This window comes from Haliotis rufescens, unplaced genomic scaffold (assembly GCF_023055435.1).
Source record: "Haliotis rufescens isolate VD_foot unplaced genomic scaffold, xgHalRufe1.0.p SCAF_10, whole genome shotgun sequence".
Classification (NCBI taxonomy): Eukaryota; Metazoa; Mollusca; class Gastropoda; order Lepetellida; family Haliotidae; genus Haliotis; species Haliotis rufescens.
In genome coordinates, this window is record NW_025963780.1 from 15,665,583 (window position 1) to 15,688,995 (window position 23,413).

Below are 23,413 nucleotides of genomic sequence, written 5' to 3' on the forward strand. Positions count from 1 at the left end.
GAAAATGGTGGTGCTATGTAATTTTAGCTTGGGTATTTGTCTGTTTAAGCTTAAACGACCCAAGGTGACTAGTTCCCAGGTCGAGGCTGGTATTGAATGGATGCGACATATTGGCGGTGTTGAACGTTGTATATGGCATGTGGGCAATGTGTGAACAATAAACTGTGTACATCTTACTGGATGGGATGGAATTACGGGCAATTGGAAATTCACTGGATCTTGGATTTTTTAGCCAATGTAAGACTTTTTAATTTTATTCAGTGGTACCTGCGTATGATCATTGTGACTAGTGTGATGTTAGACTGCCAGAGAATACGTTGTTTTTAAATTGTTGTGTGATCTCTCTTTGTTGCATGGAGACAGTGTGAAGATGGCTCCACTCGTAACAAAACGATTACATTTCAAGCTTATATGAAAAGGATCTATGGATCGGCACGGGTTAGTAGTTTGCACCTTTAGCATATTTTATATAAAAGCTACGCCATTAATCGCAAAGAACAATGAAGAACGAAGCGTGGTTTAAAACATGCGCTCGCAACTTGATGACACCGTAAATTGGACGACGCTATGTTTTAGAGGGTAGTGTCTAGAGAGTTGTTCCATATAGAAGCAGCTGGGCACCGCAGATGAACGCAATGGCCGAACGAACGCATTCAAATGTGGGAGAGATTTGACCATCTGATTTGGGAGAATATCCAGGGAACACAACCACCTACATCTACAACTTGTAGATATCTCATATAAGATGTATTGTTACGATAAACAACTCCCACTCGTCGTATATTTCTTACATGTGTTCAGGACATTCATTTGATATCATTTTAAAGTATCTCGTGGGTTTCGCCATGGTATAGCTGAACTAATGTTCCGGGCATGTTGTTGTTGTTGTTGCATTAGGTGTTTAAGAGGTCGCCTTCTGTCTAGGCAATTTCGGCTGACCTGTCCCTCTTTGGGACTCCTGTGTGTGAGAAGGGTTCACATATCTATTGTGAGTTCGGTGTTCACATAATTTCTGTTTTTGCATTGATATGATTTCTATTTTCTTATATTGATATGATTTCATTTTTATCCTTGGCTGCTCTGTTTATATACGTTCGAGCAGCTGTCCATCTCTCAGAAATAGAGTTAGTTTGGCCTTCGCTATTGCATCTCTTGGCTTTAGGAGATCTATGACAGATAGCGGATCTAACTGCAATTCTTGTTTTAACCTAGCCCGGGCTGGGGCATGGTCTTGACATTCTAGTAACACGTGGTCAATGGTTTCAGCCTGATTGCAAGATGAACAAACCTTGTCATAGTGCTTTCTGTGACCAAGTCTGAGGCGTGAGATAGCAATTTCAATTTTCCTTTCATTTGAGTATGAGTTTGGCTTTTGTTGGACCTTTGGTTGAATTTTGTATAGCCATCTGCCGATCTTACTTGCGACCCATTCGGCTTGCCATCTTTCTGCTATGGAGGCTTTGATTTTGCTTTTTATCTCTAGTTTACTAAAGGGAATAGGCTGTATATCCGCTTTGTCTAGAGCTAGCTTCGCCAGTGAGTCTGCTTTTTCATTTCCATGAATATCTATGTGAGAGGGGATCCAACACAGCTCCACCTGTTGCCCTTGGTCCGATAGTTTTGTATATTCGTATAGAATATTGTTGACTGTGTTTGGCCTGGAGTTTTGAGTTTCTGCCACTGATGGCCCGAAGTGCACTTAGCGAGTCTGATAGGACGACTGCCTTTGCTTCCGCGAGTTCCGGTATGAGTTTGAGTGCATGATGAATTGCCTCCAATTCAGCCGTGAATACTGACTGACCATCAGGCAAGCGAACTGAACGTGCTTGGGGTTTGGAGCACTGTTGTTGATAGGATTCTTGGATCCATCAGTGTATATATGGGCCCAGCTGTCCCAGGTAGTTTGAATTTTAGTGATAGCTACTGATCGTAGTAGGGTTGGGTTTTCTCTTTTAGTGACTTCTGATGTTAAAGCAGGTTCCGGGCAGTTGAACCACGGGTATAAATAGACGACATTGTCAAGACTTTCAGTTAGGCAAATTATAGAAGAGTTATTACAGGAGTTACAGAGTTGTTACAGGAGTTACAGAATAGTTACAGGAGTTACAGAGTTGTTACAGGAGTTACAGAATAGTTACAGGAGTTACAGAGTTGTTCCAGGAGTTACAGAATAGTTACAGGAGTTACAGAACAGTTACAGGAGTTACAGAGTTGTTACAGGAGTTACAGAATAGTAACAGGAGTTACAGAGTTGTTACAGTAGTTACAAAATAGTTACAGGAGTTACAGAGTTGTTACAGTAGTTACAGAGTTGTTACAGGAGTTACAGAATAGTTACAGGAGTTACAGAACAGTTACAGGAGTTACAGAGTTGTTACAGGAGTTACAGAATAGTTACAGGAGTAACAGTGTTGTTACAGGAGTTACAGAATAGTTACAGGAGTTACAGAATAGTTACAGGAGTTACAGAGTTGTTACAGTAGTTACAGAGTTGTTACAGGAGTTACAGAATAGTTACAGGAGTTACAGAATAGTTACAGGAGTTACAGAATAGTAACAGGAGTTACAGAGTTGTTACAGGAGTTACAGAATAGTTACAGGAGTTACAGAGTTGTTACAGGAGTTACAGAATAGTTGCAGGAGTTACAGAATAGTTACAGGAGTTACAGAGTTGTTACAGTAGTTACAGAGTTGTGACAGGAGTTACAGAATAGTTACAGGAGTTACAGAGTTGTTACATGAGTTACAGAATAGTTACAGGAGTTACAGAATAGTTACAGGAGTTACAGAATAGTTACAGGAGTTACAGAGTTGTTACAGGAGTTACAGAGTTGTTACAGGAGTTACAGAATAGTTACAGGAGTTACAGAGTTGTTACAGGAGTTACAGAATAGTTACAGGAGTTACAGAATAGTTACAGGAGTTACAGAGTTGTTACAGGAGTTACAGAGTTGTTACAGGAGTTACAGAATAGTTACAGGAGTTACAGAGTTGTTACAGGAGTTACAGAGTTGTTACAGGAGTTACAGAATAGTTACAGGAGTTACAGAGTTGTTACAGGAGTTACAGAGTTGTTACAGGACTTACAGAGTTCGAATCCACATATGCATGAGTACAATGCGTGAAGTCCATCCTTCGTGTCTCCTGCCGAGGTGTAGCTGGAAAACTGTTACATTCTGTGAGAGGTATTGAATATTCCGAAACGTTCACAGCAAATTATTCTAAATACAAAAGCTTCGTACAGAAATGCAGAGGAGGTTCGTTTAGGCCTTTTAGGAAAGAGAACTGTCAGTTTTCCAGAAGTTTGAATTGTTTACTTGGAGGTCATAGTTTGGACGGTGGCTACACCGATTATCATGAAACCATTATTTATAGAAAATATAATAAATGCTAGTTTAATGGTATTTCATCTCCAAATGACACATGGGTTGTTTTGAAACTATATGGTTAATCTAGTCCAGCTACCACATGAGTCTACACCAGATCACCTTACATACGAAAATACTGCTATTGCGGTGATGCACACTGTTTGGTGACTCGTGAAGATCCGGGTTAGAATAGATCATCGGCAACAGATGCTTGCCGTAAAATGCGATTAACTGGATTGGGTGTCCAGGCTCTCTGACTTGGTTGATGCATGTCATCGTATCCCAGGTGCGTTGGTCGATGCTCATGATGTCAGTCACTAAATTGTCTGGCCCAGTCTTGATTATTTACAGATCGCCGTCATATAGCTGGAATATTGTTGAGTGTGGCGTTAAACAACAAACAAACAAAACATATCAACTATCTAGTGTAACATTTGGATTCTAGCCACTAAAACCTGCACATTTCTGCAAGGAGTAAAGATATAAGTTGTTTCCGTGATTTGAGTACAGTAACCATGGTAACTCACCTTCTCCGTGATGTTCAATCAGTCTGATAGTGACTCACTGGGATGGGTTACAGTAACCATGGTAACTCACCTTCTCCATGATGTTCAATCAGTCTGATAGTGACTTACTGTGATGGGTTACAGTAACCATAGTAACTCACCTTCTCCGTAATGTTCAATCAGTCTGATAGTGACTTACCGTGATGGGTTACAGTAACCATGGTAACTCACCTTCTCCATGATGTTCAATCAGACTGATAGTGACTTACCGTGATGGGTTACAGTAACCATGGTAACTCACCTTCTCCATGATGTTTAATCAGTCTGATAGTGACTTACTGTGATGGGTTACAGTAACCATGGTAACTCACCTTCTCCATGATGTTAAATCAGTCTGATAGTGACTTACTGTGATGGGTTACAGTAACCATGGTAACTCACCTTCTCCATGATGTTCAATCAGACTGATAGTGACTTACTGTGATGGGTTACAGTAACCATGGTAACTCACCTTCTCCATGATGTTCAATCAGTCTGATAGTGACTTACTGTGATGGGTTACAGTAACCATGGTAACTCACCTTCTCCATGATGTTTAATCAGTCTGATAGTGACTTTCTGTGATGGGTTACAGTAACCATGGTAACTCACCTTCTCCATGATGTTCAATCAGACTGATAGTGACTTACTGTGATGGGTTACAGTAACCATGGTAACTCACCTTCTCCATGATGTTTAATCAGTCTGATAGTGACTTACTGTGATGGGTTACAGTAAACATGGTAACTCACCTTCTCCATAATGTTTAATCAGTCTGATAGTGACTTACTGTGATGGGTTACAGTAACCATGGTAACTCACCTTCTCCATGATGTTCAATCAGTCTGATAGTGACTTTCTGTGATGGGTTACAGTAACCATGGTAACTCACCTTCTCCATGATGTTCAATCAGTCTGATAGTGACTTACTGTGATGGGTTACAGTAACCATAGTAACTCACCTTCTCCATGATGTTCAATCAGTCTGATAGTGACTTACTGTGATGGGTTACAGTAAACACACTGATGGAGTCATACATGGCACAGATTATAATAAGCAGGATGTCCTATTTTATACAGTGACTTCTATCAGGCTGATGAGGCAGTCACTTTGAAACAAATCTAGACTCCCAATCTTGTTCATCTAATTACTATCAGTATCTTGCACAACTATCAATAAAGAAATAAATTTATCTGTGTACTTTGTGATGACATCTCTAAATGTTTCAAAAATACAATTCTCATTTTTTGGCAAAGTAATCAATAAAAGATGTTTGATGTAGGATACAATTTTGAATATTACAATACTAAAATAATTTCTAGTGTATGTTTACATGAAGTTGCAAACATCCTTTAAGTAAGTTAATTAAGATGCCTCAACCTATTTGAAACTGGTATCCTATTGTTATTGGCATATGTAAGAAGTATCCCCGATAGGCTTTCCAAATAAAAGACTGTCTTGCTGAATACATCTAATCATACTGAATGTATTAAATGTGTCACAGGTCTTGTAGTTTCTGACAGTCGTTTCATAAATTCAGTAACACACACACACGCTCAACTAACAATCTTTAAGTGTGCCACGGTGCATATACTACCATTTCATTCATCTGTATGCATAGTGCATACATGAATATATTGTGAATCTGGTGAGACAGGACTATCCTGCAACATATAGTATATACTGTATGTAATACTGTGTGTACAACAAACAGCAGTGTAATACACGCATAGTTGCTTCTTCTATTCATGTGGCTCTTTCTTGAAACCTGATAAGGCTGATTAGCCATGTGTAGCTCATTAAATATAGCCCTGCAAAAAGAGTTAATTTAGAATGGCTCAAACTTCTGGTTAGCGTTGTGTTGTGGGGCATAAGTGTTCAATATATTTTCTAGACATATTTTGAATAGCGCACTAGCTGAATCAATATTCAAAGCATCCCGTTTTGGATTCCCAGGTTCAGGCATATGATCATCCTTGGTTTGCCTGTACCATACTATGGGTTTTACCGATGTAGTCCACTTCAGTTAACTGCATCACTTCAGGACAATGTTCCATTACTGCTGACATGATATGATAGAATACTGTACAAAGTCAACTAACTCACTCATGACCTAATCCATATAAGTACCCAAAGAACACATTTGCTGCCCATGTCCCATCTGCCCAGAAGTAATGAGAATGCGTATGTAGCAGGGCGTGGAGTCATCCCACAGATGACATCCTCACCTTGTCAGCTTGCTGATGGGGTTAACCTCTTTGGTCATGTGGACAAGGCGTCCGAACGCGGATCAGAAAGTCTGTTGTTCGAATCCCATCACGGGGATCGGAAATTTTATGGCCGCTACACGTGCTTATGTACTCTCATTTTGTGGAACTGCTGTGTAAGTCAACAATCGCCACCGATGGGTGTCGGCCTGCTGCACACAGGGATGTATATTTGTAACAGAGTTCTCATTGTTGTTTCAGTGCAACAAAAATCATTTTCATGATTGAACTGCTATCTTCCTTCAATGTTTGACAGATCATACATTCAGTAACTGAAACATAATTTAAATATGCCACTGTGATTCTTTTATTCACAAGGATTAATTCATGGTCACAGGGGACTGTGGCTGTATAACCCTTGTACAAATGATCAGTGTACAAATGTGAATGGCGTAGTGAGACACTGCTGTATGACACATAAACCCTTGTTGTGTGTGAATGATGTAGTGAGACACTGCTGTATGACACAAAACCCTTGTGTGTGAATGGTGAAATGAGACACTGCTGTATGACACATAACCCTTGTTGTGTGTGAATGGTAAAGTGAGACACTGCTGTATGACACATAAACCCTTGTTGTGTGTGAATGGTGAAGTGAGACACTGCCGTATGACACATAACCCTTGTTGTGTGTAAATGGTGAAGTGAGACACTGCTGTATGACACATAAACCCTTGTTGTGTGTGAATGGTGTATTGAGACACTGCTGCATGACACATAACCCTTGTTGTGTGTGAATGGTGTAGTAAGACACTGCTGTATGACACATAACCCTTGTTGTGTGTGAATGGTGTAGTGAAACACTGCTGTGACACATTAGCCCTTGTTGTGTGAGAATGGTGTAGTGAGACACTGATGTATGACACATAAGCCTTGTTGTGTGTGAATGGTGTAGTGAGACACTGCTGTGTGACACATAACCCTAATGTGTGTGAATGGTGTAGTGAGACACTGACGCATGACACATCACCCTTGTGTGTGTGAATGGTGTAGTGAGACACTGCTGTATGACACATAACCCTTATCGTGTGTAAATGGTGTAGTGAGACACTACTGCATGATGCGTAACCCTTTTTGTGTGTGAATGGTGTAGTGAGACACTGCTGTGTGACACATAACCCTTGCTGTTTGTGAATGGTGTAGTGAGACACTGTTGTGTGACACATAACCCTTTTCGTGTGTGAATGGTGTAGTGAGACACTGCTGCATGACACATCACCCTTGTTGTGTGTGAATGGTGTAGTGAGACACTGCTGCATGGCATATAACCCTTGTTGTGTGTGAATGGTGAAGTGAGACACTGCTGTATGACACATAAACCCTTGTTGTGTGTGAATGGTGTATTGAGACACTGCTGTACGACACATCACCCTTGTTGTGTGTGAATGGTGTAGTGAGACACTGCTGCATGACACATAACCCTTGTTGTGTGTGAATGGTGTAGTGAAACACTGTTGCATGACACATAAACCTTGTGTGTGTGAATGGTGTAGTGAGACACTGCTGTGTGACACATAACCCTTTTCGTGTGTGAATGGTGTAGTGAGACACTGCTGCACGACACATCACCCTTGTTGTGTGTGAATGGTGTAGTGAGACACTGCTGCATGACACATCACCCTTGTTGTGTGTGAATGGTGTAGTGAGACACTGCTGCATGACACATAACCCTTTTCGTGTGTGAATGGTGTAGTGAGACACTGCTGCACGACACATCACCCTTGTTGTGTGTGAATGGTGTAGTGAGACACTGCTGCATGACACATAACCCTTTTCGTGTGTGAATGGTGTAGTGAGACACTGCTGCATGACACATAACCCTTTTCGTGTGTGAATGGTGTAGTGAGACACTGCTGCACGACACATCACCCTTGTTGTGTGTGAATGGTGTAGTGAGACACTGCTGTCTGACACACCACCCTTGTGTGTGTGAATGGTGTAGTGAGACACTGCTGTCTGACACATAACCCTTGTTGTGTGTGAATGGTGTAGTGAGACACTGCTGCATGACACATCACCCTTGTTGTGTGTGAATGGTGTAGTGAGACACTGCTGTGACACATAAGCCCTTGTTGTGTGAGAATGGTGTAGTGAGACACTGCTGTGACACATAACCCTTGTGTGTGTAAATGGTGTAGTGAGACACTGCTGCATGACACATCACCCTTGTTGTGTGTGAATGGTGTAGTGAGACACTGCTGTGACACATAAGCCCTTGTTGTGTGAGAATGGTGTAGTGAGACACTGATGTATGACAAATAAGCCTTGTTGTGTGTGAATGGTGTAGTGAGACACTGCTGTGTGACACAAAACCCTTGTGTGTGTGAATGGTGTAGTGAGACACTGCTGTCTGACACATAACCCTTGTGTGTGTGAATGGTGTAGTGAGACACTGATGCATGACACATCACCCTTGTGTGTGTGAATGGTGTAGTGAGGCACTGCTGTCTGACACATAACCCTTGTGTGTGTGAATGGTGTAGTGAGACACTGATGCATGACACATAACCCTTGTTGTGTGTGAATGGTGTAGTGAGACACTGCTGCATGACACATAACCCTTGTGTGTGTGAATGGTGTAGTGAGACACTGCTGTGACACATCACCCTTGTGTGTATGAATGGTGTAGAGAGACACTGCTATATGACACATAACCCTTGTGTGTGTGAATGGTGTAGTGAGACACTGATGCATGACACATCACCCTTGTGTGTGTGAATGGTGTAGAGAGACACTGCTGTGACACATCACCCTTGTGTGTGTGAATGGTGTAGTGAGACACTGATGCATGACACATCACCCTTGTGTGTGTGAATGGTGTAGTGAGGCACTGCTGTCTGACACATAACCCTTGTGTGTGTGAATGGTGTAGTGAGACACTGATGCATGACACATCACCCTTGTGTGTGTGAATGGTGTAGTGAGACACTGCTGTCTGACACATAACCCTCGTGTGTGTGAATGGTGTAGTGAGACACTGATGCATGACACATAACCCTTGTTGTGTGTGAATGGTGTAGTGAGACACTGCTGCACGACACATCACCCTTGTGTGTGTGAATGGTGTAGTGAGACACTGCTGTCTGACACATAACCCTTGTGTGTGTGAATGGTGTAGTGAGACACTGATGCATGACACATCACCCTTGTGTGTGTGAATGGTGTAGTGAGGCACTGCTGTCTGACACATAACCCTTGTGTGTGTGAATGGTGTAGTGAGACACTGCTGTGACACATCACCCTTGTGTGTGTGAATGGTGTAGTGAGACACTGCTGTGACACATCACCCTTGTGTGTGTGAATGGTGTAGTGAGACACTGCTGTCTGACACATAACCCTTGTTGTGTGTGAATGGTGTAGTGAGACACTGCTGTGACACATCACCCTTGTGTGTGTGAATGGTGTAGTGAGACACTGCTGTGACACATCACCCTTGTGTGTGTGAATGGTGTAGTGAGACACTGCTGTCTGACACATAACCCTTGTTGTGTGTGAATGGTGTAGAGAGACACTGCTGTATGACACATAACCCTTGTTGTGTGTGAATGGTGTAGTGAGACACTGATGCATGACACATCACCCTTGTGTGTGTGAATGGTGTAGTGAGACACTGCTGTCTGACACATAACCCTTGTTGTGTGTGAATGGTGTAGTGAGACACTGATGCATGACACATAACCCTTGTTGTGTGTGAATGGTGTAGTGAGACACTGCTGCATGACACATCACCCTTGTTGTGTGTGAATGGTGTAGTGAGACACTGCTGCATGACACATCACCCTTGTGTGTGTGAATGGTGTAGTGAGACACTGCTGCATGACACATCACCCTTGTTGTGTGTGAATGGTGTAGTGAGACACTGCTGTCTGACACATCACCCTTGTGTGTGTGAATGGTGTAGAGAGACACTGCTGTGACACATCACCCTTGTGTGTGTGAATGGTGTAGTGAGACACTGCTGCATGAGACACATCACCCTTGTGTGTGTGAATGGTGTAGTGAGACACTGATGCATGACACATCACCCTTGTGTGTGTGAATGGTGTAGTGAGACACTGATGCATGACACATCACCCTTGTGTGTGTGAATGGTGTAGTGAGACACTGATGCATGACACACCACCCTTGTGTGTGTGAATGGTGTAGTGAGACACTGATGCATGACACATTACCCTTGTCGTGTGTGAATGGTGTAGTGAGACACTGCTGTGACACATAACCCTTGTGTGTGTGAATGGTGTAGTGAGACACTGCTGCATGACACATAACCCTTGTCATGTGTGAATGGTGTAGTGAGACACTGCTGTATGACACATAACCCTTGTTGTGTGTGAATGGTGTAGTGAGACACTGCTGTGACACATTACCCTTGTCGTGTGTGAATGGTGTGTTCTCTAGTAAGACACTGTTGTTTGAGACACATCCTTTGCATATTTACACCATCAAATCATATAAATGGCTTTGAATACATAACAAACATATCTTTGTTCAAGTTTTGCAGCTTGTGAGCATTTATTGACAACAAAAGTCTACACAAAAACAATCCCACTAGATGACAATGACTACAACAGTTTGACAATTAGGGGCTCAAAGTTAGTGAAAGATATTAGAGTTATAGACACATAGACTTCTTCAAATCAACAGGCTCAGACACTCTGAGAATAAATATATATATAATATGTATATATCACAATTCAAAAATATAATTATCATGGATATTGTGTATTTCCATTGAGAAGAGCCTTTCAAAGTAGATATCCAAGTCAAATTATATTGAAATTCAACATGATCACAGCAGCGTGGAAAAGAGGTCACAGTCCTTTACATCATTAGTCAAACAAGGGTTGTCTCCCTTTTATCACAAAATTTATTTCATAGAGTAACAAAACGTAACAGAACAACATACGTTACTTGAAGAGGATCAACAGAATAATTACTTTATAACCATTTGCAAGGGAAACAGGTGACATTGTTGTGGGAAAGTTGACTGAGGAGTTGTTTCATCTTCCACATATGTTTTGATATATTTTGACATTTTTTCTTGTCTTTGTGAATAAACCCAAATGTTTCAATTTCATGTATATGCAGATTTGTCTTTGCAGTGTTAATCTGCTTATCCTTGTATTTGATATCACTTTCATAATGCATCAACGACCAGAGAAACAACAGTAAATAATGCTCTATTTTCAGAAAAATAAGAAAAGTTCAGATCATTATGGAAAATATATTTTCACAGAATCTTGAAAGTTGTCAAAAACACGTTATCAAATTTAATGATTGTTTGAGTGCAAGACTTTTGATACTCAATATGTTGAATATCTCTAAAAAGAAAATCGAAAACTCCTAAAAACTACTGAGGAATGAAAATAATAAACAATGGTACATGAACAAAAGATATTGCACTTGCATTTGTATTTGGTAATTTTCCAATGTTCGTAAATTATCTTAAAATACTTTAAATAAAAATAAAATTTCAAAAATAAATAATATACTTGAATGATGATACTAACATGATACTGATTACCATGACACAGTCCACATGAGAGATGTTGCAATCGGACACTGATTGACATGACATACCTTGAATAGTATAGACCGCTGATGACATGGGGGGATGCCTACAGGGTTGTTCAACACATCCAAAATAGATAACAATATTAAAACAATAACATCAAGCATGGGGTGGCTACAAATTAAGGATACATCTAGTTGATATTTTTCATCTCCAACTCCTTGATCAGTGTTGAAAGAAATATTACATTAAATCAGTTATTTCTTGACATCAAAAACGGAAATAATTTCTATAGAGAATCTAAAGTACCAGTCGATTTCAAAATAACATGATCACCTGCTTTAAGTAGATAAGAGTGCTACCTTGTAAAACACTTAAGTACTTGGTGAGAATATTTCAAGAATTCTCGTAATTGTCATAAAAACAACAGGCTGTTCAGCACCCCGTTGTTCAATACAGTCTACCCATTGATGATGGAGCTCACCCATCTTGTGTTGACCACAGTTCTCGACCCTGCTGGTGAGATTTAACTGAAGACATTTTTCAGTGTGTCAGGTACTAGGACAACAGCACCTATTCTGTTGACAAACCATGGTGGGTATAGTTATGTATCTTGGTCTGTGAGTCGGTAGTTTAGTTTTGCGTGTAACGTGTTCAGTACTCATTGTGGTAGGGCTTTCAGAATTGCATGCACCTCTTCTGCGACAGCTGCCAGGGAAAATTGGAACTGCTCCTAGGAACAGAAAAAAAAAAAAAAATGATAAGCAAATATTTTTAGATAAACACATAAACATATAAAAATATGTTCTGAAACAATTCATAGTTATACACTCATATAAATATCATATGCATTCTTCCTGTCACAAGTATCAACTACAAACCAGTGCAGTTAACATTCGGTAAAATTTGTAATATAATCAAGTCAAAATATTCATGCAACTTGGAAAATATCAACTGATCTTATTTAAAAATCCCAATCTTTACATTCAAATAATTATTTATGTGTTGCTATTATAAACAGTAAAATGTGAAACATTTCAGTTGTATTCAAGGGGAGATAAATATGAGGCTTAGTAAGAGTTGTCTCCCTTACCTTAGTTTTCACCATACCCATCCTCTGGTCACGGATGTGTTCAAGGGTGGCAGCCATGTCTATCTCCTTTGCACCTGTAACAAACACACAGAATCTCTTCATATATGTTCTAGATTACCTGCAATACTGAACATTGTTTCACACCAGTCAGCAATATCACTGAGCTCTTTATCATGAAAGTGTGTGAGCATCTGAACCTTGACCTCGCAGACCTTCAAGTGTTCCATACCCTGGAAGCAGTGTAACCACTCCAACTGTCTCAGACTCCCCATATGTTCTTGCTGCAGATTTATTAACTGTTTTAATATACATGTATGTAGTTTTAACCACCACGATTGATAGTTCCATTCTAAAATATATATATAAAATATGTACCTTTAGCCATTCTGTTCAAGACCATGTCGATGAGGCAATAGGTTCCAGTCCGTCCACATCCATCACTAAAATGAAGAAATTGTCAAACTTAATCTCCAGTGAAATGAAATGTCAGTCAAATACTGCTGAAAGCTGAACAATGATCCTTCTCCTGTTGTGTGTAAGATACTGAGCAGCAGGGGCGACTATCCAGGTCAGTTTTAGTTGGGTAACAGAGAAGCTTGAGAAGTTCCTAGCTGTGTCATCCTGCAATTTCGTTTTCCGAGCATTACTTAACATGATGACAAATCTTCACACGTTTGCCAAGTATCAGATTCAGCAGGTTGCTGTGGAAACTGTTACTGAGTGAGAGAGGCATCTCGACTAATTTCTGATATAAAATTGTGAAAGGGTTTGGAATGGATGCCAGTGAGTATACTGGATCAAATGCATAGAAAAGTAAATCTTTACAGCTGTTTTTGAAACTTTATTACATCTTCAATGAGGTTAACTAATGATATCTTAACCTGTCATTAATGTACTGCTATCAGGCCATTGTCAACTGCAATGCATTGATAGATACAGGCCTACTGAGAAGCATTAACAGCGTTAACTATACATGGTAGATCAAATAAAATATCAATGCTAGTTCTTAAGATATGAAATGATTGTTACTGCTTTACATTAAAACACAAATTTACAGCCCTAAATAGAAATCTACTTACCTGCAGTGAACCACAATGGGGCAGGAGCGACCTCTATAAGACTTGTTCACCTTCCTGCAACGTGAAACACACACACCACATGAGGGCCAACTTATGTCCGTTAAAGCAACACCCCGTCTGTGCAACATGTTCACAACTCATACTCCCACACACAAACCAAAATGATCCAGAAATATCAATGATACAATATTGGTGTAATGACCAACTGAAATAATAAAACCATGATTAAAAAATCATTTGTTATAATCACCAATGGCTTATATATTGAGACATTTGTTATAATCACCAATGGCTTGAGACATTTGTTATAATCACCAATGGCTTATATATAGTGACATTTGTTATAATCACCAATACCTTGAGACATTTGTTATAATCACCAATGGCTTATATATAGTGACATTTGTTATAATCACCAATGGCTTATATATAGTGACATTTGTTATAATCACCAATACCTTGAGACATTTGTTATAATCACAAATGGCTTATATATAGTGACATTTGTTATAATCACCAATGGCTATATACAGTGACATTTGTAAAATCACCAATGGCTTATATATTGAGACATTGGTTATAATCACCAATGGCTTATATATAGTGTCATTTATTATAATCACCAATGGCTTATATATAGTGACATTTGCAGCATATGTAATGACAAAATGAATAGATAAATTATTGGTTTGATTCATTGCATGTCTTTCAGTATCCACCGTGAGTCTTTTAACCACACAAAAAATTAACATGCATACCTATATATTTTCTTGTTTCTTCATAAGTAAAATCTGTATAAAACCCACAAATGCTATATTTGATCATCTCTGGTCAAAATACAAAATATATACTGATTAACCCACCAAAAATACACTAACCCATATTTAATGACAAAAAAAACCCAGCAAATGACTTTTCAGTTGCAACATTTCTTAACACTTTCACACAAAGGCTGCTTGTTGCCCTGACTGCTGTGGTCACTTGTGAGGCCACCTGCACCTGGTAATATTGTCTGTGCTACGATAATCTCGGCCAAACTGCCCACACATGGGGACTGTGGTAATTATAGTGCCATCATCACATGAGTTGGCCTGGCAGACTGGTCTGCAGAGCCATTAGCTCAGCTTCCAGGTAAGTAGCTGAAAGTCGCGCCATGTATCATACGCACTTGGATGTGATAACACATGTGATTGGCTGTAAGTATTGCTCTTTGGGCCACATAATAATCCTAATTAAAGAAAATCAATGATTCAGTTCCCAAATGATTCACTGTAGAGCCTTCAAGGATTTTGTTGCAGTGATTATGAGTGCAACACATGAATAGCAAACATGAAAATTCAGGCTGAATTGTTTTGTGGAAAGTGGCATATTGCTCTTCTGGTCAGTGGTGAGGCCAGGGTACCTCAGACAAATTATTATTGACCAGTACATTCTCTCAACTGATAAGTTCACAACTATTTGTCTAAATATATATAAAACATTGAAGACATGACTAAGTTAAGATTTCAGCTTCTTTCATTCATTCACAGTGACTCTCCAGTATAGTCACCACTGCCTCGCTCACTTGCTTGATAAAGGCTGCAGTATTTATACCCAACACAGTACAGTGAAAGAGTCATTAGAGTAGGAAGAGTCTTGTCTTCACTGATACTACAGCTTTGAATGCCATGTAAAGATATTATATAGACTTTACTTTACACCGGTGCCAATGTTGTGTTCTTATTTACTGGTATCTATAAATATACATGAGTTGATCTATTCTGACAAAACAAATTAAACATACCATATTCGACGTAATAAGCGCCCAGGGCGCTCTCAAAATTAGAAATAGGGGGCTCTTATTAGAATATTATTTTGGTGGAAAAAAACAGAGTTGAAAGATAAATTTCGTGATTTATGCTGACGGTCTGAACTGTTTATATACGACAGATATATTTTTCCAGATTAATTAAGGGGGCATATAACACACGAGTGCGTATTATACACGAATAAATAAGTCTTGTGTACATTGATCAATCGGAAGGGATGCTAATTGGGATTGTTCACTTGCCAATATATTAGCAAATATCGCCATGGGCGCTTATTAGAGCGGGGCGCTTATTACGTCGAATACGGTAACTTATGTTTTCTTGTTAAGTTATCCCATCAACTGATCTGAACAAATGAATAAAATTTGAATTATCATACAGCTGACCTTTGAATGAATTAAAAAATATTTTGTGAAAGAAAGACAGAAAACTGCTAGTTCTTCCCTTTGACAGATTGCCCTATGATCAGACCCTGATCATCAGAGTGTGGGGAGTCTACAGTTTTACATTAAGTGCAAACTGTCAGAACATTGACTCCTAGTGTAGCATGAGGACTTACATGACCTGTCCTCACTCGTCCTCATTTGCAGGGACTTTGCAGACCACAGCTAATGTAGATTTATAGGCATTTCCACACTTAATGAAGTCAAATCACAGGGTCTCGATTTGGGTGCCTCCATTTCAATAGCTGGGCATTAAGGGCTAGCTATATCAACAGCATGTCCGCAGTTAATGGAGAGCTTGGACTACCATAATAAATTCTTGTCAAGAAGAGAGCTTCTCGGAAATGGAAAATCTTGGAACATTAGGAAAGGAGGGATCCGGAAACCTGACGTTTTAAAAACCTGATTCTTGATTTAGATTTATGTCACTGGGTGTTGGCCAAGCATTTTTGCTGTTGTGGCCACGGAGATGGCAAGAAGGCTGGCCAAGCACATTTGCTGTTGTGGCCACGGAGATGGCAAGATGGCCGACAGTGACGAAAAATGTGCCGGTTTGTTTCATAGAAAAATAAGCCAGGAAAGAACTCTTTTGACTTGTGAGATAAAAAGTTAAAGATGGAATTCCCACAAAGCCAATTAGCGACTGGGTTTCGATTTGTTTCGTTGGCATGTTGGAATCAATCTAGGGTCTAGATGAGAATAGCTGGTCCTGCCATGCAATCTGACCCCAATTAAATGTGCGACTATGTCAATTTCCACGTTCATTTCATGACAATGATTGGTTATAGTAAAAGTCAACACAAAAAATAAGATAGGATAATTTGTAAAATATTTCTATAAATGGTTGAAGAAGAATCTCTAATATATTTCTTGGCTTACATAACGCAGAAAAAAGTTTATTCTCATTATTTCTCCCACTAATGAATTTGAAAACTGATCTTAAAAGGATATTAATTTTCAATACCATATCCTTCTGTCTGACAGGAAGCAAGTTCTTTACAGGAATGTTTTATCAAACTATTCGAACAAAACAGTCTCAGTCTCTCATATTCCATAATCCTAATTGATAGAATAAGCAAACAAGGATATGTGAGCATTCCGTATGTAAGGAGCCAGTTTGTGATGTAATTGGTAACCATACACTGTTGTCAATGCTACAGAACCTGGAACAGATTAGTTGAGTCTTCTCAGTGGTTCACATCTACATGTCCACAAAATCAATTTCCATACATGCCACAAATTGAAAACACATTAGATTGGTGAAAAAAATGATGCTTTAGTGTTAGATATAGTTACAATTTTATAATTATATCATTAAATGAATAATTCATTGGTTCTGATATTTGAATTAAACTATTAAAACCAGGGCCCATGATATCTGATTATAACTGGGCACATGTGTGTTCTATTGATAGCAGTTGCTTACAGAAGCACCAGTCCAGGTCTTCCCAGTTGCTTTTTAAGACTACTTTTCACAATGTAAAACAAACAAAAAGTTTAAATTTAGGTTTGTACATTTTGATTGTTTAAAGCTTCAGTGAGCACAAGAGATTCCTTCCAGTTGTACTCCTGTATGTTTTGACCTGAAATATAACCTCACTTCTCCCACACCCATCCTAGCCTTCACACCAACAATACAAGGGCAGGGAGACGTAATGCAGCCCAGGTTCATTCCTCAAGCGTAAGTTAATATATGTTCAATTTGTTACCTTGGCGATAAAACATGAAGCAAGTTTGGGTAAACATCATTCAGAATACAAATACATTCCATTTACAAACAAAAGGCATATGAATGGATGATTATTAACAAGCATTTACACCAGAAACTTAGAATACTGACAAGTAGCACATAGTATCAGGTATTATATTGTTCTACATTGTCCAATCTCTTGCATGTCACATACAACAATAAACAGTGTCTACAAACAGCTGCACCCTGCATTAATCTGCATTAAACTTCTGTACATGGAATTCCGAAGTGCACAGCTGCAGCCATTCATTTCTGTCCCAGCTACATCAACAACCCAGGAACACAGATATAACAAAGACTGACACCGTCAACTTCCACTCAAGAAACCTTAAACATCTAATCCTAACAACAGGCATCTATACTACATAGTAACCAAGAGCAACTCCATAGTAACCTAGAGCAACTCCAAAGTAACCTAGAGCAACTCCAAAGTAACCTAGAGCAACTCCATAGTAACTTAGAGATACACTACATAGTAACCTGGAGATAAACTACATAGTAACCTAGAGATACACGACATAGTAATCTGGAGATACACGACATAGTAACCTAGAGATACGCTACATAATAACCTGGAGATACACTACATAGTAACCTGGAGATACACTACATAGTAACCTGGAGATACACTACATAGTAACCTGGAGATACACTACATAGTAACCTGGAGATACACTACATAGTAACCTAGAGATACACGACATAGTAACCTGGAGATACACTACATAGTAACCTAGAGATACACTACATAGTAACCTGGAGATACACTACATAGTAACCTGGAGATACACTACATAGTAACCTGGAGATATGCTACATAGTAACCTAGAGATACACTACATAGTAACCTAGAGATACACTACATAGTAACCTGGAGATACACTACATAGTAACCTGGAGATACACGACATAGTAACCTGGAGATACACTACATAGTAACCTGGAGATACACTACATACATGTACTCCATCCTGAAAAGATACATATGAAACAACAACTAATAGCCATCCCTTTGAATTTATTTGAATATTTGACGTGCAAATAGCACATAGATGCAACCATTGAAATACACATAACAGGAAACCAGCAGCAGTTAGAATCATCAATAGTAGTTTCTATGTAAGTAGCATATAAGTTACACCAAACATAACCAGCATTAGACCATGAGAAATAAGTCACAGATAGATAAGTAGTTGCCATGTAATTAGTATATGCAGAGTACACGAGCTGCACTTGCAGTGCAAGTCCATCACCAAGCTGTTAGTAGCAGAGCCAGCCCCCCGATCACTTTTGTGACTATGCAATTTGTCTAATGTACAATTGCTAAATCACAAAAGCTGCCTGGGAGGATAGCAGTGTAGCATGTCAGAGTTAGGCAGCAACTGTTAGTTTGTCATGGCAGGTGTCAGATCCAACCACAATAGTGAGGCAGAAAACTGGTCATTAGATAAAGAAATAGAAAGAACTAAGATGATTATAGGACATCAAATTGTCCCACTACCAATATTGTTTTAATGCATATTTAGTGCAACTGTCAGCAATGATATAATATTTCCTAACTATTACTTTAAACATTTTTAACCAAACTCCAGATACACAAGAAAATAATCTGCAACAGCCATAACAGCATGAGAAGGATCCTCAACCAAGAGAAAGGCACAATAACATGTTGTCAGGAGAATACAACCAGATATTGTTGAGCAATAAATCATTTAACAACTCCCTTTCCAAACTATCACTACACAACACGACAGCGTAACTCCACACCCATCATCACTGAACACTCATTTGTGTATAAACATCTTCCCTTTCAGAACATTATGATAATTAATATTCACTTCTACCAGATGTTACTATCCTACTGAGGGTGATTTAGAATTCCATTGTCACACTTTATGTATGTGAGTCATACACATAAATGAGAAAAGGTGGCTGGGAGAATATGTCAGATTATCATCCAGATAACCCTTTCTGAATATTCAATTCTTAGAAATAAATGTATTTTATGCCAATTGTATTGATTTAATTGTTCAACATATGCAAGTGTCACAGTTTGATATATATGTATAATGTGCCTCGTTGTGAGCATATTATAAATACCAATTGTACAGACTTTGACTCTATATTTGAATTTTACTTGATTTTCACAAACATTTTTCAGTTTTAACAGAAAAATATCTTGGCTCTGGATATGTTACTATCGAAACACAACACTTTAATAGCTTTTTTATAGTTTATGTTTTGCTCATTACTGAAATAATATCAAATTATTCTTATATATTTTAATCTACACTTGTGAAAACACAGGAAAATAGTTATTAGTAATACAATGAAAACACTAGAAGTCAAGTTAGTAGCCATGTTAAATGATGTTCTATATATGTTACAGGTTAAAAGCAATACACGCAAACCAACAAAACAGGGTACATGGTCATATTCATAAACCATTCGCAAGTGACTCCATATGCAAATTACTCACTTTTAAAGGGTATTTGTTTTGTGTGTGTTTTGCACATATATCCCAGCTATATGATAGCTGTCTGTTAATGAGTGTGGACCAGATAATCCAGTGCTTCACGTCAAGAGCATCGATGTACACAACTGGGATACCCTGACATGTATGAATCATGTCAGCAAACTGACCAACCAGTCCCTTCCATCGCCTCTAATGACAAGCATAGGTTGCTGAAGACCAGTTTTAACCTGGATCTTCACAGGGTATCTGAGTGTATAAGAGATTTGATTTGAATGCTCCTTTGAAAAGCAAGTAAGCTAATTGTTGGCGGAATGCCTTAAGTGACACAGGTCATAAACGTTGACCATTTTGAAGAAACACATGAGCAAGGATTATATTGCTCACAGCCCAAAATTCACAATCAGGATGAATCTGGTATTCGATGTCATCAAATCCTGGTGCAACTAAGGGATGCAACTCTGCACAGTGAAACTATGCCTTAGACTAATAGGCAGCATGTAACCTGAGCACAATGTATAATGAATGGTATTCTAACTTATTCCCTAATGTGTCATTATGAGAATTTATTCAAGCAACAACCTTCTAATTAAGTCAAAACTATCTACAAGTGCCACTGTTTGTTTCAAATACTGCCACTGTTAGTGGTATCAGCACTTGGAACCATATGGTTCTATCAAGGATATCAGGTTTAACTGCAGCATATGTTGCATATGAAGTTACTTTCAGGCCTTTATTGTTCTAATTCATTATAATGAAGTATAAGTTCCAAACCAGAATTTACCTCATATCATATTTTAATGTAAAATACGATTATTATTCTATCGATCCTTTGCAAAGAATGTGTTACATTTTGATGGTAGGTTACATGTGAAAATATGTTTGGGTGAAATTTTCAAAAACATTTCCTGTTAAGACATTTTCAAATGAATGATGTGGATGAAAAGTGGCAAATGGTTCTCAGGCAAATAATCTTTTTTCAACACAATAATCACACACTAGTCAGGTGTAAGAATTTTCATTTCTTCTTAAAAATCTTTCGTGTGGTTGTGTTACCAACGCATTCCCGTGTTTCTCAGGAATAAAGACATGAACAGACAGTGGCACCTAGGGTGCGCCCGTATGTGTGTGTGCGTGTGCATGTACTAGTTGTGCAAGGTGTATCTGCGGAAGTCCAGGAGGGCTTCGATTGATCCAGGTACGCAGAGGTTGGGCGAGGTGAGGAAGTGCGTGTGCGTGTGCGTGTGCGTGTGCGTGTGCATGTACTAGTTGTGCAAGGTGTATCTGCGGAAGTCCAGGAGGGCTTTGATTGATCCAGGTACTGAGAGGTTGGGCCAGGTGAGGAAGTGTGTGTGTGTGTGCGTGTGCATGGACTAGTTGTGCAAGGTGTACCTGCGGAAGTCCAGGAGGGCTTTGATTGATCCAGGTACGCAGAGGTTGGGCCAGGCGAGGAAGTGTGTGTGCGTGTGCGTGTGCGTGTGCGTGTACTAGTTGTGCAAGGTGTACCTGCGGAAGTCCAGGAGGGCTTCGATTGATCCAGGTACGCAGAGGTTGGGCGAGGTGAGGAAGTGCGTGTGCGTGTGCGTGTGCGTGTGCGTGTGCATGTGCATGTACTAGTTGTGCAAGGTGTATCTGCGGAAGTCCAGGAGGGCTTTGATTGATCCAGGTACTGAGAGGTTGGGCCAGGTGAGGAAGTGTGTGTGTGTGTGCGTGTGCATGGACTAGTTGTGCAAGGTGTACCTGCGGAAGTCCAGGAGGGCTTTGATTGATCCAGGTACGCAGAGGTTGGGCCAGGCGAGGAAGTGTGTGTGCGTGTGCGTGTGCGTGTGCGTGTGCGTGTACTAGTTGTGCAAGGTGTACCTGTGGAAGTCCAGGAGGGCTTTGATTGATCCAGGTACGCAGAGGTTGGGCCAGGTGAGGAAGTGTGTGTGTGTGTGCGTGTTCTTCTACTAGTTGTGCAAGGTGTACCTGCGGAGGTCCAGGAGGGCTTTGATTGATCCAGGTACGCAGAGGTTGGGCCAGGTGAGGAAGTGTGTGTGCGTGTGCATGGACTAGTTGTGCAAGGTGTACCTGCGGAAGTCCAGGAGGGCTTTGATTGATCCAGGTACGCAGAGGTTGGGCCAGGTGAGGAAGTGGAACTGGGTGACAGTGCGAGTCTCGTTTGTCTGCAGGTTCTTCAGGTAGAAGCTCCTAACCAGGTAGTCATCACACCAGATGTGCTCCGACACAAGGTGTACCTGTTGCAAACACAAATAAATATATACAATCTGAAGACTAACACAAGCTATGTAGGGACCAAACACAACTAGTGCTTGTGGATGTGTCATGGAGGCAGATGCCACCAAGTATTTGAGTCAAGTAGCGTGTAGTATACATAATGGCTTCACCGCCAGGTGTGTCGGTTAGGTTTCCATATCAGCTTCTGTTGCTATGATTACCATAAATTCTAATATAGAAACAGCTGCAAAAGAGAATAAGAGTGTTTCTAATTGCTAGTTTACACACAATATGAATTGTGGCCGAATCAGAATTAGTGTTATTTGAACATATATGATGAATTTGTATTCTACTAAAGTCCTACCTCATAGATGTGGTAGAGATCGCTTCCTTCCTCGGGCCAATAGCGATGACACATGGCTGTTCCGGTCTCCGTCAGTTTGGACAGCATCACGATGACCACACTGCCCTGTTCCCAGACCATCTGCACAGACCATAGACAGGTAACTGTGACTGTTCACAGACCATAGACAAGTTACTGTGACAGTTCACAGACCATCTACACAGACCATAGACAGGTAACTGTGACTGTTCACAGACCATCTACACAGACCATAGACAGGTAACTGTGATTGTTCAGAGACCATAGACAAGTTACTGTGACAGTTCACAGACCATCTACACAGACCATAGACAAGTTACTGTGACAGTTCACAGACCATCTACACAGACCATAGACAAGTTACTGTGACAGTTCACAGACCATCTACACAGACCATAGACAGGTAACTGTGACAGTTCACAGACTATAGACAGGTAACTGTGACTGTTCACAGACCATCTACACAGACCATAGA

General features: G+C 39.8%; 1 protein-coding gene across 1 annotated transcript in view; it reads right to left on the minus strand.

The window, feature by feature from the left end:
• Nucleotides 1-10,668: 10,668 nt before the first annotated feature.
• The window catches only part of LOC124120940 (receptor-type tyrosine-protein phosphatase N2-like), a 251,353-nt gene continuing 238,608 nt past the window's right edge, over nt 10,669-23,413 (minus strand). Inside the window, exons 18-23 of the mRNA XM_046483855.2 lie at nt 22,921-23,040; nt 22,410-22,576; nt 13,866-13,919; nt 13,162-13,226; nt 12,787-12,860; nt 10,669-12,426 (exon numbers count right to left, since the gene is read on the minus strand). Of these exons, the coding sequence (XP_046339811.1) occupies nt 12,355-12,426; nt 12,787-12,860; nt 13,162-13,226; nt 13,866-13,919; nt 22,410-22,576; nt 22,921-23,040 (552 nt within the window). The 3' untranslated portion in view covers nt 10,669-12,354. The remainder of the gene's footprint in view (nt 12,427-12,786; nt 12,861-13,161; nt 13,227-13,865; nt 13,920-22,409; nt 22,577-22,920; nt 23,041-23,413) is intronic.